The sequence below is a fragment of the Austrofundulus limnaeus genome, unplaced genomic scaffold (genome assembly GCF_001266775.1).
Source record: "Austrofundulus limnaeus strain Quisiro unplaced genomic scaffold, Austrofundulus_limnaeus-1.0 Scaffold21, whole genome shotgun sequence".
Classification (NCBI taxonomy): domain Eukaryota; kingdom Metazoa; phylum Chordata; class Actinopteri; order Cyprinodontiformes; family Rivulidae; genus Austrofundulus; species Austrofundulus limnaeus.
Window position 1 is genome coordinate 414,499 of NW_013952423.1, and position 16,549 is coordinate 431,047.

At 39.6% G+C, this 16,549-nt stretch overlaps 1 protein-coding gene across 2 annotated transcripts in view; it reads right to left on the reverse strand.

Annotated features, from left to right (window-relative positions):
* zbtb16a (zinc finger and BTB domain containing 16a) overlaps positions 1-16,549 on the reverse strand; it is a 155,918-nt gene that overhangs the window by 134,760 nt on the left and 4,609 nt on the right. For both annotated transcript variants that reach the window (XM_014003944.1, XM_014003943.1), the window contains exon 2: positions 12,819-14,130. In XM_014003944.1, the coding sequence (XP_013859398.1) occupies positions 12,819-14,041 (1,223 nt within the window). In that variant the 5' untranslated portion in view covers positions 14,042-14,130. The remainder of the gene's footprint in view (positions 1-12,818; positions 14,131-16,549) is intronic.

Here is a 16,549-nt window from a genome sequence, read left to right on the forward strand (position 1 = left end):
AGATGAAACTCCACCACACTCTGCTTCATCTGTAAGGTTCTCTCCTGCTGACCTCTAACCTTTGCGGTCTTTGTCCAAGTAAAAATAACCAAATGAGTGCCTGAGGGAGTGCTGTCCTTATTGTACATCTCTGCCTGGATTTTCCCTCCATCCCTGCCTCGTCATGTGAAAGGTTGACACAAAGATTACGGTAAGATTACGCTCGAGTCTCCTGGCAGATGGTAGAAAATGATACTGACCCACGGCATTTCCTCATTTTTTTAATGGAAGACAGCAAAAGGAGTAAGGTTGGTGATGGATCCTATGAGATTAGGGTGAATAAATAAACTTGGCAGCAAGTATTCAGCTAAGAGTTGATCCGAGTTGATCATTTGGGGTGTGGAATCACCACAAAACAGGGATTAGAGCAGGGCATTGGACGTCATGTGGAAATAAAGATGCCAACATCTGGAGCATCGAATTATAAGTTGTCAGAGTCTTTTTTTCTGTTTTTTGTACACCTTTCTGCTTCCATAGCAGGTCACATTATGTGCTGTGATCATGGCACTGCAGAATATCTGAAGCAAAACTTCAATCATGGTTACTTTTACATCGTCCAGGTCAAAAGAGTGATAACTAAAAGAACAAAAAAAAACTAACTGTTCTGCCAAAACTCCTTTGGAGGGTGGAGGTTTTCATTCAAACAGATGGAAAAATAGAAACTTCAAGTGTATATTAGCTTTGTATTTTAATAAAATCAAAGTAAATAAATAATGACTAACAAAAACAGCAAAAGAAAATTTAGAAATAAACTCAGTAGAAATAAAATACAGCACAAACATTCCAATTAGCATTAAAAAACAAGAAACATATTCATGAAATCTACATTATTAAAGCAAATATAATTAGGAGTGCAAACAAAAGTTTTAAATCTGCTCGGATATGTTATTTAAAAAATAAGTAAAAATATTCAAATTTTTTTTCACACAGCTTATAGGTGTAAAGACATGCTAAGTTTACATTTTGGCTCATGGAGTTTGATGCAACACATTTAATACCCACGTGTTAYTGAAGTCCAATTCAGTCCGGCCCTGTGCAACACAAACGGGCTGAATTTAAATTGCCGTCAACGTTCAAATATTAAAAAGCCGTCAGAATCTCATTTAATTCTAMAAAACTCTGCTTTTCTGCTTCAATTATGTGACGTTAGAAATGGAAGTTTTCATTGCCGCATGTTCTRACATTTGTTCTGTCGCAGCTACTCCCCCTTGAAGCGTAGACAAAAGTCACGTCTGTAACCCCGCTGGCYCCGCCCCCCGTGCTCTTTGACCTGTAGTGGAGGCCTGGCTGAGCACAAACAGTGGTCGTCCACGGAGCCCCGCCGCCACCTCCGCTTCTGCTGGGGGYGGGGGGGTCCCGTTTCATCGGCCAATGAAAGGACCTACTGTAAATAACGAGGACCTTGGCTCGCCCCGGTTTATCTTCACCCCGGACCCCCGCATCCACCCTACTGTAACAGAGCCTGCCGCCCACAATAGGCTCTCTCATGGGTGTTTAGACTGCGGGCTGTTTCTCGTCTGTGCCCGCCCGGAACGGGGATTAAAAAGGAAAAAAAAAAAAGGCCCTGTCAGGTTCTTGAAGGGGGTCAACCCCCTCCAAACCAGTACAACCCCATCCTAGAGACACTTTAGCCTTTGTCCCGCTGTGAGACTTGGGAGCAGGAAAGGATAGAGGGGAATGTGGAGGTGGGGCTAAAGGCTGAGACCAATCAGTCTGACAAAATGCTGGATCAAACACTTGGGTACAAAAACTATCAAAGCTCGCCCGGGCTGMAGCCACCAGAATGTTTCTACTGAAAACCTATTATTTGCATTGTTTGATACAGCAGATAGTGATTTAAACTGTTGTTTGAACCTTTAAAGAGTCAAAATTTACCTCAGTTTGACCATTTCTGTAAAAGTAATCTTTGGAAAATAAACAGTTTGATTTGAAGTTACTATTTCCTCTATTTTCTCACATTTCACAGTTCAAATTCCAAATAATTCTGAAAAAAAAAWGATCAAAAGACAAAAAAATTAGTTCCTTGAGGAGGCATGAGCTTACATTACTTAAAGGAATCTTTTATTTATGAATTTTCACCAAACATAAGCGGCGTAAAGACAAATAAGAACGACAAAACTTGGGTTTTAGGAAGTGATGATGAAATCCCTCAGCGTGTAGCAGCAAGCGAGCTTCTTCAGTGTGTGAGTTTGTACGGTGGCACAAAGAGGAAGAGAGACCAAAAGAGACAGAGAGGAAGGTTTCGGGTCAGAGGCTAAGTGAAATATATCCCCACTCTGAGGCATGCAACAGAGAGGATGCAGGAAGCTGAAGGCCAGAGATAAGGGCACAGACGTGGGTGATAAGCAGCCAAACACCTGTTAGGGAAGCTTCAGCTCCTCGCCTCAGACCAACACTTACAGGAGACAATAAAACACAGGCAGGGCAGGAAGAGGAAGTGGGGGGAAAAGTGTTCGGACAAAGCTAAGACAGAGAAAACTGCTGCTGTGATCGGATTTTCCTTTTCAAAAAGGTGAGCGAAAAGAGTGAAAGGCACAGAGTCTGCGTCTGGGCACTCCTGCACGTATGAAGGGGGATAAAACCCCCCATCCTGTTTCATGACGTGCCTAATGGCATATGGCAGCAGCCTACAGCATCATTTGTAAGGTCAGCAGCGAGACAGGAGTGGCAGAAAAGATGCTGTTTGAGTCATGACATGTCAGAGCCATCCACCTCAGTGATCAGTCCAGGAAATGGAATAGCTTCTTTTTTTTTTTCCTCCCCTTCATTTTATAATCTCGCCTTTCGGGGGCCGAGGGACAAACAGAGAAACACAAAACAATCTGGAAATGGTCAAGAAAGACCTTGGAGATGCCTGACAGTCGAGCAGTAAACAAGACGGAGAGGATTCATGGTGTGTTCGAGGAAAAATTCAAGGCGGAGAGAAATGGGACAACTGTCTGACTGATGACACAAATTTCACAAACCAACACAGAGTCAACGTTAAAACAATAATGTGAAATGTGTAACAGATTACTCTCATGGGTCAATAAAATAAAATACAGGCAGATGTGCAAATAAATACTTTTTATTTTCATGATCAGATAAAAGAAAAAAACAACTCTGAGGTTTTAGGAAATCAGTGTTGCTAAAGGGATTAAATCTCACAATATAATAATTAAACTACAAAAAAACTTTTATACTTCAAAACAGTCTGGGTGAAATGTAGAAGCATAAATTCATATTAAATTTAAATAATGAAATTTTTAGATTGTTTATTCCCCATTAAATAGTAAAGCAGTTTCCAGCTTTATTTTACTTTTTTAAATCCTTCATCATTATTATTTTTATTATTTTCCTTTAAAGCTACAAATCTATTACTTGTTTTCTCTAAATTACTTAGTAAGCTGCATTATTAACAGTTTTTTTTTTGTCTGTTTGCAGTCAACCTACACTGGTTCAGCTTTGTGTCAGTTAAAAAATGAAAATGTTATGAAGTCTGTTATGAAGCAGACATTCACTCTCCGAATTGATATAATTCTCTTSAAGCAGGAAAATCTCTGTTAACTGAATTCATCCTGAGCAGGCTGTGTGAGCGTGCGGGTGGGGTATCGCCCTATCCATCATCAGCTCTCTCCCTCTGGTAATCTCTCTAGGCGTCTTTGGTCAGCAAATACATAAATCAATTATGGTTTTAAGCTTTATGCCATGATTTACCCAACTGATCCCTCCTGGATTATAGCGGGGCTTAAAACGTGTCGGTCAGCGTTAAAGCTGCAAGTCGCCTTGACATTCATTGTACTGCTGCCACGGCGCTCACTGAGCGGCATGGCAGCTGCCACCACTGGAAGTCTGAGGGAGTTTTTTTTTTTTTTTTTTTACACAGTCTCATTCATCATGATTAATATTATTTTATTGCAAATAGAATTAACCTTGAGACCTAAACTAGACAAAGAATCAGCGACTAACCTTCAAATAAGCAACAAATTTGAATCGACAAATTAAGCTACAATCATATTTAAACGATCACTGAAAAAACCCTCATATGCCAACCTTTATAAAAAACTAAATCATGCATCTTAATAAAACAGTGTTAGGAGTTCTTATTCTACTGATTGCTACATTATTCTAATAATTAGGATTTTTCAAGTTACATTTATTACTATAGAGTCCATGAAAAACAAACTACAGTACCAATATGTTTTAATATGAATAAAAATAAAGGTTTTGCTCAAAATKACTAAGAAATACCTTAACTTACATGTTGATTCAGATGAAAACAACATTTGTGTTTGATTTAAACTCAATTTGAGCCACGTCTGCTTAGTGTTGTATTCAAAGTTACACCTGATTTAATTAGAAATTGTTTTTCCTCACCACAAAATGTTGGCAATCTAAGCTAYATTTTGCAGTTTTTGTTATGTTAATTTTTAGGCTGATGAAAATTTAATTGATTTTTGAGCAATTTAAAATGCGAGTGGAAGAAAATTAAAAGATTCCTCATGKACACAATGACATCCCTCTTGAAAGGGTGTTGTTTTACACGTCCAACTCACATYGTGAGAAAGAACGTTTTGGTATTTACTGAAAATATCCAGAGCAAATGAATGTTTTAAGTTATCGCATTTATTCAAAATGTGTTGTTTTAGCTAAATAATCAATGAATATTTTTCTGCATTGTTCTTTTAATTCGCAAAACTCATGTCAGCTGACAAAGTAACTGACTAATAATAGCAATTTATATCTTATCCAAGTTTTATTATATTTAAAACAGAATAGTTTTGTTCCAAGTTACATTTTAGTATGTGATGTAACTACAAACTAAATAATTGCATTTATATTTTAATCAAGTTATTTATTAGCAGACAGTTGAATATATGGCGTGAAATGAAACAAATTAAAGTACAAATACCTWAACCACTAAGTAGATGTTATAACTATTAATTGATAACATGAAGCACTCTGAATTAATAAGAATATTTTTATTTTTTTCTTCCATATGAATGAGTGTAAGACCCCCACTCCACTAAGTGAATAATCACTGCCCCTCACATCCACCTGTTGAGCAAACATGCCTCCTTCACCTCTGAAGAAGAGGATGAAAACACTTGGTCGTGTTGCTATGTCCTCATTTTTCTACCTGAGGGCTTCTTTGTGACAGGTGACGTTGGAGAGAATTGGGGGGGGGGGGGGGGGGGGTATTTTTATTTTATGACCAGCTTCCTAGCATGCTGATATCACTCCGCTGGGGCCCCTTGCCAATCTCTGGCAGACCATTCAAGTGGCAACAAAGAGGCTAATTAGAAGCTCTCTCCCTGTAAGCCACGAAGGGCTTCGTTTTTGATACTTCCCAGGGAGGCTAAGGGGCCTCTGAGGTGGCAGTGGCAGCTTCACACACACACAGACACACACACACACAGATCCAGAATACATTTGCGAGCACACTTGGGTTGGCCCTTTGGCTGTAGCACATTTACTCTTTGTGGCCGTCCTCCCCACAGTCTGCCCGAGTGATAGAATCAGAGAGAAGAAACCAACACACCGTCTTTCATGTGAGAGGGACCCAGAACGCGGATGTTAATGGGATATCGATGGGATTAGAACCAAGATCGCTCATGTCCAGGAAAATAGAAGAGCGGCTCCGTGAACCAGAACTAAAACCTCCACGAAGGTTTGGGGCCAAATCATTCTAAATTTATTGACTTTGTCATTTTCATTGGGAAAATAAATTAAAAAAACAATGGCTAGACCTCCAAATAGTAAGAAAGTCTACCAGGAGATCCAGATCTGATAAACAGGTCCTAAAAATGAGAAATATCTGCAGTAGTGTTGCTTCATCTGTGCACAAATGTACACAACATGCATTTAAAAGATAAAACATGCCACAGCGTCCTGCCAACACTTCACAACAGCTTCTGGGACTGGAGATAAACATCAGGAAGTTAGAGCCGATAACACATTTGCATCTCACCTGATAACCAGCTGTAATTAGTACTCTCTGAGCTCCAGACCATGCCTCTCACAAGCACAAACATATATATACACATTTATAGACTCTGGACAAGCATTAAGACACACGAGTCATCCTTAGTCCCCACCAGAACACATAGCCCCCCAAAATTCAAAAAGTACGCGGCTTGATATAAGAAAAACCGTCTGCTGAGTCCTGTCAGCACCTGATCACACCACTGTGCACCTGCTTATTTTACGTTTGTCCTTTCATTCTTATCTCACAGTAAACTGGTTTTTTCAGCCCCCTCTCTCGGGGCTTCCCCTCACTTTCTCTGCCATCTTTCAATGTTTCCAACAATAAAAAAGATGTATTTTTATTGGTTTTACCTGCTGATATCACAGGGCTGYTTGACAATAAAGACTGGATGTGTTGAATAGGACGCGTACGTGCAGTCGATTCCACATGATGTAGACCCCCGTGTTAAGTCTTTAATCGATACATCTCCCTATGCTGACAGTAAGGACAGAGCCCAGATCTGAGATCAGAGCGATGGTGGAGTAAATCTTTACGGTTCAACCAGAGCCTTTTAAAGCCCTGTCTATAATTGGGCCTCAGCCAGCAGCTGCCTCGGCTGTGGCCATCACCGCGGGCCTGGTCCAATCGGGAGTTCCTCAGGGGCATGGACAAACACGGCACTGCCAATAAGGGCAGCAAAAGCACCTGTGTGAGGATAAAAAGAAAGACAAAGTGGCAGCTTGAGCTGAAAAAAGGAAAAGCCCTCTGCTGTTTGTGGCTTAGGAGGGTTCTTTTTTTAGGTGTTTTCGTTGAGTGAGAGTTTTTGTGCTGTTGGATTATTACACCAACATGTACTGTACCTCGGAGTGCAAGCCAGGAAGACTTAGCTCACCGAGTGATTTCAAATAGGGGGTAATCCACTGCCATGTAATGGATGCTTTGTTGCCAGGCTGCTCTCAGGAAGCAGGAAAATGCTTGCAGTTTTACAGGTTGGGACGATGAGCCTGTTGCTCTTTTAGTTCTTAGAATTCAAATTTACACAACAGGGGAAAAAAATAACCAGTTTAAAGAAATGTGTGCAGATCATAGGTTAGTTAAAAAGTATTGTGTAAATTATTTGAGATTGAATAAAGATTGTCAAACTCAAAATAAAACACAGAACCTAAATTTGACCAGAAGGCAAAACTTTAACAAAACTAAAATAGTGAAGTGGTGACAACGCAACAACTTATAGAAACATTTTAAATGAATGTGCTGTATTTATCTGAATGATTAAGCAGTTTCTATGGCATCATTTTTAAAATAGAAACAATCACATCGGCTCCATTTCTTTAGCTGACATTTTAAATTTAAATACCTGCAGGTTAATATTTTCTCAGGACAATGACTGCTTCAAGACTCGTCAAGGTGGTCACCTGAACCCAGCTGCCCACTTGTCCGTAAAGAAGGGGTTAATGGTTGATTGTGGCCAAAGCACACAAGTGTCAGTGTGTTAGGAAACAACCTGTATACCCACTGACCTCCCTTCACTGTGCAGGTTATGTGCACACTTTGTTATCATCTGCAACGAATGCTATGGACTGCTATCTGAGCGCAATCTGCTCTTGGTTTACTAAGAAAGATTGCCAAGGGTTATCTGTCTCACTCTGATATGCACAGATAAGGGCCTTGGGCTCGCTGTTTAAACACCTGGGGACTGGGGGTATTAGAGCGCCCTCCGCCCCTCTTTTGCCACAAAAGGAGAGGAAATGGAAGAGCGAGCGCCGGCTGCCGCTGCCACTGAGAGCAGAACGTGTGTGGAAGGCAGTGAGTGTGCGCGCGTGTGGCGGTTAATGCAAGGGGGTGATTATTTCCACCGCTCACACCCACCCATACACACCCCCAATACACCCTTCGACAACAAAATGTAAAAAATGTGCAAAAACAGAAGAGACAAACAGGAAATCATTGACGTCCTGTTTGATAAAAACATTATAACAGTTATGAAAAAGCAGGGATTAAAAGCTGATGTGTATCGATTTTATTTAAAATCCATGTGCTGGAAAATCTCTTTTTTCACTTATAGAATGTACATTACAGCGAGGGTCAGCCATTTGCATGAGAATGGACGATTAAGTGAAAGAGATAAACCCAAGGCTGGTTTCCTGTGAATTGGCTGCCGTGTTTGGAATGCCAAACAGAGGTGTGTTTATTTATTTATTTATTTTGCCGTTTTTTTTCCTTTTCTTTTCTTATACCCCACCTCTGCAGAATTAGCCTCCTGCGTCATGACTTTCTTTACTCAATAATCACCCCAGCTCTTTGCAGTGTTGATTACTTTCTCAGTGTAAGGGTTACTAAAATATTGCAGTAATCCTGTCTGCCTGAAGCCCCGACAACACTCAGTCTGAACCTCCCTAAAGAAATAAATCTATGGCTTGTCAGTGGGGAGAGCATGTGGCGAAGTGTTGGAGGAAAGGAGAAGGAAAAAGTTGTTGCAGTCTGATGGGGATTGTTGTTATTTACAAAATTTAACCTCAGGCACTTATAGAACATGACCTTTTTATTTCAACCACACTTTTCAAAGGTTATGAACATAAAACAATTGTTTCTATGACTTTAAATGCCTAAAAACATGTGTCAACGACTCTTTTATCCTATTAAGCAGTGTTGTATRAAGTACCACAAAGTGATACTTGAGTAAAAAGACAAGTATCTTACCAAAAAAATTACTTTGGTAAAAGTGAAAGTCTCTTTTAGGAATATTACTTGAGTAAAAGTCTTAAAGTATCTGATGTTTTTGGTACTTAAGTATTAAAAGTAAAAGTATTAATTGGAGTTTCTGTAATGACAATTATTAGGAGGTGACCTCACCAAAAATGTAGAAATGACTATATTGTGATAAAATAATTTTAAATTTAGGATGCAGTAGTTCAGCTGTTTCAGTTTATATACATATATCAAGGCTGCACAAACATTTTCCCTAAAATGAAAATCTATCTGAGGGCTGCGGCMAAATGTAATAATATAATTCATGAAATACAAATACTTATTAAGTACAGTCCGTTTACTTTAATGATTATGTCCTGCTGGAGTGTGACAKGATTTGTTTGTGTACAAACTAATACAGTATCAGAATTTTATATATTTATACTTCTCATTCAATCACAATTAAATTCACTCTTTTCTAAGAGGCACAATTTATATGGATAGTATATTTTTTATAATAACAAGCTGGAATAAAAACAAGCAATATGAAAAAAAAAGTAACTTTCTACGTCTTGCCTTTTTTTAAAATATAAGGAGTAAAATGTACAGAAAAATGTGTGAAAATGTAAGAAGTAGAAGTAAAAAAGTAGGCTGAAAAATAATTACTCAAGTAAAGTACAGATACCCAAACATTCTACTTAAGTACAATCACAAAGTATGTGTACTTGGTTACTTTACAACTCTGCTATTAAGCAATACAGCGTGGATGTTATATGAAGAAGCAGCTTTATGAAAATTATTGGTTTTTTAAAAAAGCACAAATTTAATTGTCTATGCCCAATTTAAATACATAAAGATATTTAAATAGCATGTTTTGTACTCACATTGTATTGAAAAAAAAAAACATCTCCCTACAAAGTAATATGAAAAGAATTCAGCATTGATGGAGTGTTTGTTATGATATAATCCAGGGCACAGAGGAATGAGAGGGGGGGACAGATTTATACAGGAAGTGGGTACTTTCTGGTGCATTCATTGTAATACTGAAGCACACACACAGACACCTCACACCACTGACCTGCGCTGCATCTGGAAACAATTACACTCATGTTTGACTTGACCTGCCTGCACCAAGTTGAACTCTGCCAACTTTTTTTATGTTTGTTGCAGGGGGCAGTGGTGACCCTGACACAGTGGCTGTGGTGGGGGGGAACGATGTGTCATTAGTCAGAGAGGAACACAACTCCACTTATCTGAAATGAAACAATGCAAATGCACCTCAAGCAAATCAGTCTGAGATGTACACAGTAAAAAAAAGAAAGAAAAAAAGGATTGACTTGATATGCTATCAAATGACCCACCACCAAGGAATTTGTCAGGACATGATGAGTATTTGAATTATCGAGCATCTCAGSCTAGCACAGCCGAGCTTTCATGTGTGGACTGCAAAGCAGACTGTGGGATGATGCAATGTTTGATTTCCACACTTCAGGAGGCTGTCAGGACAGCACATGCAATATTAAACAGTGTCGTGTCGGTGTATCAACCGGTCTAAATTAACCCATTAGTATGCTACGGGGCAAAGCGGGAAGATCAATGCTTGAAACGGTTTGGAAATCTCCTTTGATACGAGATTTACCAGCTTGAGCGAATTGATGAAATTCCTCTTGAAACACAGGCAACCATTTCACATGCCAGACTTTTCTCAAGACGAAGACTAATGTATCATGTCCRTTAAAGGGAGACGTTGCTGCATTTCACGTAGAGGCTGAAGTGTAAATTTCAAACTGTTTRACTTGAAGAAAATTGATTAAAAGCTGCTCTAAATCTGCCATACGAGTTTTTTTCCTCCCCTTCATTAAACAACATTTTATCTGTTCATGCAGAAATTCTCACAAAGACCACATAAATATATAAACTTTCAGGAGTAATTGCTCCAAAGTAACAGACTTCCTTGCTGTTATTACAGGGTGYAGAAACACTGCACAATAATGCAGTGTGAGGCTGCAAACAAGGACATCTCTGTCATGAAGAGCAGTTATTCTGGAATATCTATTATTTTTAAATAAAATACATAAGGCATATTTAAACAGCTACTTTTAAAAAGGTGGCCTGGTTTGAAGAGGTCAACAGAGTTTAAAATCCTCAAGCGAACTTTAACCACTTTGCATTCCTATTGATTTAAGCAAACTTTGTTGTGTGAGAAACAAACATTTAAACGTGCAAAATGTACAAAGAAGTGATGGAAGACTAAGATATCTGAATTCTGATTGATTCAGTCTAAAATATTTTTTTCTCTGCAATACGTACAATTAGGGATTTTTTATTATTATTTTATTATGCTTTCCATGTGTTATTTTATTTTTGAAATGACCTGGYCTTGAGTTTATTTACATCTACAGACTAAAATAGTCCTGGTTGATTTATTGTGCACTGCCMCGCCCCTGTCCTAGAACAACCTTCTTGTCTCAGGGCCCAGGTTCAGCACTCATTTCCTGAGCTGACCGTCTACTCCAATTATCAAACCAATAAAGGACCCCCTTGTGCAGTTAGGGAAAAGGAGAAGGGAGTCAGGTCCTGCATGAGGGGGTTCCACGTTGGTAAGTGTGTGTGATGGCTGCTGCCCACAAACTGGAAGGTGTGACTAATGGTCTTGGACAGTGTTAAGACAGCACTGCTACGGCAGTCACCAGAGCAGGTTTGGAACTTACTGAAGGAGTGAATCTTCTGGCCTGAGCTGTCAGATACACAAAACTAAAAAAAAGGACATGCATTCTTCAAATGTAAGATTCTGTTTAGAAAGTTGTCAAAACCAATGATGTATCAAATTAATGATGTCTGAATTAAAAGCCCCACATTCCTTAAATTCTACAGTTTTAGACAGAGATGCAGCCGTTTTGGTTAAACCGTGAAAATAATGTTACGCGCAGGCTCATGCAATGACTACATGTGTGTGTTGGAAATGACTCTCAGCTAGTAGCACGTTGAATTTTAGCTCATCGTTTGCACAACCAACTGCGTTGCAGCCATTTTTGTGTTAGCCAATTCCAAWCACTAGCTGCGGCAGCCGTCTTGAACTGAATTGACTCCAAAAGGTAATCAATTCCAGATGTATAAAGAAGGATTTACTTCTGGTTGTTTCATTAAAATGTGTCCAGTGGTTCATGGGATATTTTAAAAGGGATCCCCGATTAGTTGTAACATTAAATTTTATTTGATAAACATATATTTTAACTGTAAAATAAAGACTGTAAAAATACTGTAGGCTGTTTAGTTTTTATCATTTTWAAACTAAAAGCTTAAAACTATATTACACAGATGGGGCCATTTTATTTACACACAAAGCATTCTGGGTAAATGATGACATGGATATGTCCTCTSTGTGAGCGAGCTATATCCACCCTGAAGGTTAATCTTGKACGATATCTGATGATCGACTCTTTTAAATGAAACCAGAGAGCGAGGACCTCAGTTTAGCTTGTTTGTTGCACTAGCACTGAGCTAATACATATAAGGCAATATAGCATCAGCACTAGTGCAAAAGCTAACAGGCTAAGCTGAGGTTGTTCTTCCATGAAGCAGCTCTGTTGTCCTCCATCCATATTTTCAGTTCCAGGCTGAGTCATTTCTACCTTCTCCTCTCTGTCAACGCTCTCTGGTTTCATTTAAAAGAGTCGATCATCAGATATTGTCCAAGATTAACCTTCAGGGTGGATATAGCTCGCTAGCAGCCTCGCACCGAGGACCTATCCACGTCATCATTTACCCAGAATGCTTTGTGTGTAAATAAAATGGCTCCGTCCATGCTAAAATATATTTTTAAAATTTTACAAAACTAAACAGACTAAAGTATTTTACAGTCTTTATAGTACAGTTAAAATATATGTTTATCAAATAAAGTCTAATGTTACAACTAATCGGGGATCCCTTTAAGAACTAACATTATTGACTCTTAATCAATGCCAAAGTTTTAAACAAAGATGTTGTGCTTAAAGTTTAGGAAGCAATAGTTTGAAAGTTCTTCACCAAACCCACTTCAATTTAGCAGTGGAAATATCATAAACAAATCAACAAAAGTGGCACATTGTTGAAACTAGTTGTAAATTTCAAGACAATACAAGACTGTAGAGGTTTCTTGGCTTACCTGTGCTGCTCCACAGCTTCATTATCTGGTAACTCGGCACCACAAACGTTGCAGCGCTCATGCTGGTTCCTGCCATCTGGTTTCATGCCCACTGCCAGCTCGCCCAGCTTGCTGAAGAATTCTCTCTGAATGAAGCTCTGAGGCAGGAGTCCGCCATACGTACTGAAGTCCATAGACATAGCCAGGGCTGGGGAGATGGGGAGAGCGGAAGCCATGGACACCGGCATCGACATCATGCCATCGGATTTATGATTGACAGGTAAGGAGTATAGTGAAGCCAGGTGTTTCTCAGTCATCCCCGCCATCGCTTCCAGCCCCATCTGGCTCACCTCAGCTTGCTGGTCGCCCATGCTATCATCGCGAACGTAGTGCAGTTCTCGAGCGCTGGTGATCACGCTGCTCCTGGTCGGCGTGCCGGGACCGTCTCGGTTTCTGTCCTCGCCACTTCGCTCCCCGTTGCTGGAGGCGCCGGACTCCATGTTCTGAGGACTGTCGTGGCCGTTCCCGCCCATATCCACCTGCATCGTTTCGGTCTTGATCTCAGTCATTAGGTGGTGGGGGTTGGCACCCCCAAAGCCCTGCTGAAGCAGAGTCTGACCGATGCTCATCAGACTGTCCACAGCAGCTTTGGTGGGACTCAGGCTGGAGATATTGAAGGAGGTGGAGACGGAGGGACTCTGCTCGACTATGCCGGTCATGTTGGAGACTTGTTGGGCACCCGACAGAAAGGGACTCTCCATGGAATGCTTTTTAGAGATTTTGGCTCCGTTTTGGCCTTTGCGCTCCTCGTCTTCCTCTGTGCTGCCATCATTAGCGCTGGCCTCCACGTCGTTCTCATCTGAGGACTGGATCGTTTCCAGGATTTTGAGGCATTGCTCTTCCAAGTACTCAATCTCTAAGATCTCCGCTGCGTACAGGAGATCGTCCAAGTCCTCCACCTTGGCCTGGAGCGTGGCAGTGTAAGCATACTCCAAAATTTGTTGAAAAGTCTTTGGTGAAAGAAAGTCCAGGGTATAATGCTGGCTACTGCGGTGGAAGAGGATTTCAAACATTTTGCTGGTGCAGGCTAGCACAGTCCGGTGAGCGTGAAACTCCTGGCTGTCGACCATGATGACAACATCACACAGAGTCCCAGCCAGACGCATCTGGTTGGCCTTCTGCAGGAGGGCAGTGGGATGGTTGGGGTTCTGGAGCTGGATCATACCCATTTTAGTCAAATCCATTATGTCGATGCAATCCACGAGGCCGACTCATGAGGCTTGTTTTCCCCACTCAGGAGAGTTTTTAACTGTCTTTGTAAACAAGTTGAAACCTGCAGGAAAAAGCAGAAAAATGCATCAGAAAATAATGCAGCGTAAAGAAAAAATATATAGATTGTTTTCACATTCTACAAAAGGAAATATTGCAATAATTCAAGTTCTCAGTATATAGTATCATAAATATCTTAACAATGAAGGCATTCACTTCACAAATTCTGATGTAAATGACCAAGGTGAGGCCGCTCAAGTCTCAAATTGCAAATATCCTGCAGGGATGGTAAACAATCTGTGCAGCAGCATTGTTCTGAAAATCAGCACAAAGTATTGACTGTATTTTCTGAAGGGAGACAATTTGTTAGCTGTCCAACAGGCTCATCCTGCATACCAATCAGCCCAACATATGTTAAGTTAAAAAGATGTCTTCATTTGCTTGGGGACATACACCAGCTAAACAAGAGTGAATTGTGGGCTTTTCACTGCTGCTTGGCTCGCAGAGACCGTCAGCGGCCCCCTTTCTGAAATTAAATAGCATCTTACTCAGTATTCTCATCACAGACGGGAGCAGAGAGCAGCGGCCAGAAATGGGTGGAAGTAAAAAAAAAAGAAAGCAGGATGAGGCAAAAAGCACACAACAGTGCTGCACTTAACACCCCGCTCTGCTCTCAGCCTCTAATGATGAACATCTCAAATGAATGAGCATCTCTGTGACTGCTGGTAATTTCATTATTCAAGTTAACAGGGCAACGTGTTGCTCCACCTCATTACTAAAGCATGTTTGACCCACGCTAAATAATGAGGACAGGTTCAGATTAAATTAGCAGCCTATACCACAAGATGCACATTTAAATAAAMGAATAAGCATCTCTGGAACTCCTGATATTAAAGAAACTCACTGGCAAATTGCAAAAAGTAAAGCAGGTAATCCTGGACTGAATACATGAGTTCAGTTTTAAAGAGTACTCCAATAGCTTTCCAAATATATTGAACTGCAGTTTTTTAAATATGGGTATGCGTAGAATGTAAACAAAGCACTTAGCAGAATCCGCAAATATCCATAAGCTTGAGTTTTCTTAAGTGACCTACATTAGGCTGACCATAGTCTGCATAGATGAACAAAATATGGGAAAATGAGGCAAGCACAGACTCTCTGAGAAGATATTTTAAGTGAAAATATGAGTCTCTCTGCTAATTAATTCAAACAAACAAACAAACAAATAAATAAATAAATAAATAAATAAATAAATAAACAAAATAGAAGTGAGTAAAAAACATGTTCAAAATAAGCAGGGAGGTGGAGTGCTGTAAGGACAAAGCCAGACATTCAAAGAAACGCAGCTTTTGTGAAACTTCTTCTAAGTTGAACCTATTTTCAGTCAGTTCTGCAGGTCCTGTAAGCTAACACATGGTATAACACGTTTTTAATTTAAAGGACAAGTTAATCATCAATATGACAAAACATATAGAGTGGATTTTTGTTCACTAATTAATACTTTCTTTGTTTTTCAGTCTGGTTTTCATGAGCAATGATCAAGTGTCTTTGGAGTTCTTCTTTTTCCAATAAAATATTGTTGAAGCAGCACAAACTTAAAAACAGAGAGAAATAATGATTGACTACTAGTTAAATACTTCTACTGACCCACCTTCTGGACGAGCCCACTGATTGCTGCTCGATCAATCTGCTTTATGGGAACTGACAACATTTGCTCACCTTATTTACTCCTGATTATCAAAAATCTACGTTCAGCAGAAAAAAAAAACGGCTTCTCTTCAAAACAGCTTTTAAATTTTAGAACCCTGTGAAAGCAGTAAAGTGTTTAAGTTTGGCCAAGTGATTAGTCAAACTCCTCAAAGAGGAGAAAAACAGGATCCTCCAAATAAATGTTTGTCYTTTTTTAATTATAATTGCTGTTTTACTCAGATGTGTCCAACAAAAATAAAACTGTAAACCTAATTCACAACTGGATTTAAAGACGGATGCTTCTGTTTCTGACTTTATTTCAAYGCACTTGTTTATTTCAGGTTTTCCATTTATTCACTGTAGTTTTTGTTTAGTTTTTTTCACTCATTATTTATGTCACAACTGTATTTTTCTTGTTTAAACATGCTATCACTTTGCTGCAAAATGCCCCCACTGAGGGATAAATAAAGGATTATTCAATTTCATTCTACATCACTAATAATGCTGCGGTTTTATGGGTGAGTTGTCTTTTATGAACACTGACAAAAATAAYGATGAACCCACAGGTATTCCACTGTAAACAGACACCATACGCATTCAACCCTATATTATCTTTATAACACATTTGCCAATAGCTCTGATTTATTGTTCTGCAAATGATCAATGCTYGTTGCGCTCTGTGAGTTTTCAGCCGGGAAGCAATCATGATGTAGAAGTTCCAAATTAGTCACTTTGTCTGGTCTCTATTAATGATTTGATTTATTTATTTAACAGGAAATGATTATTAAAAATCA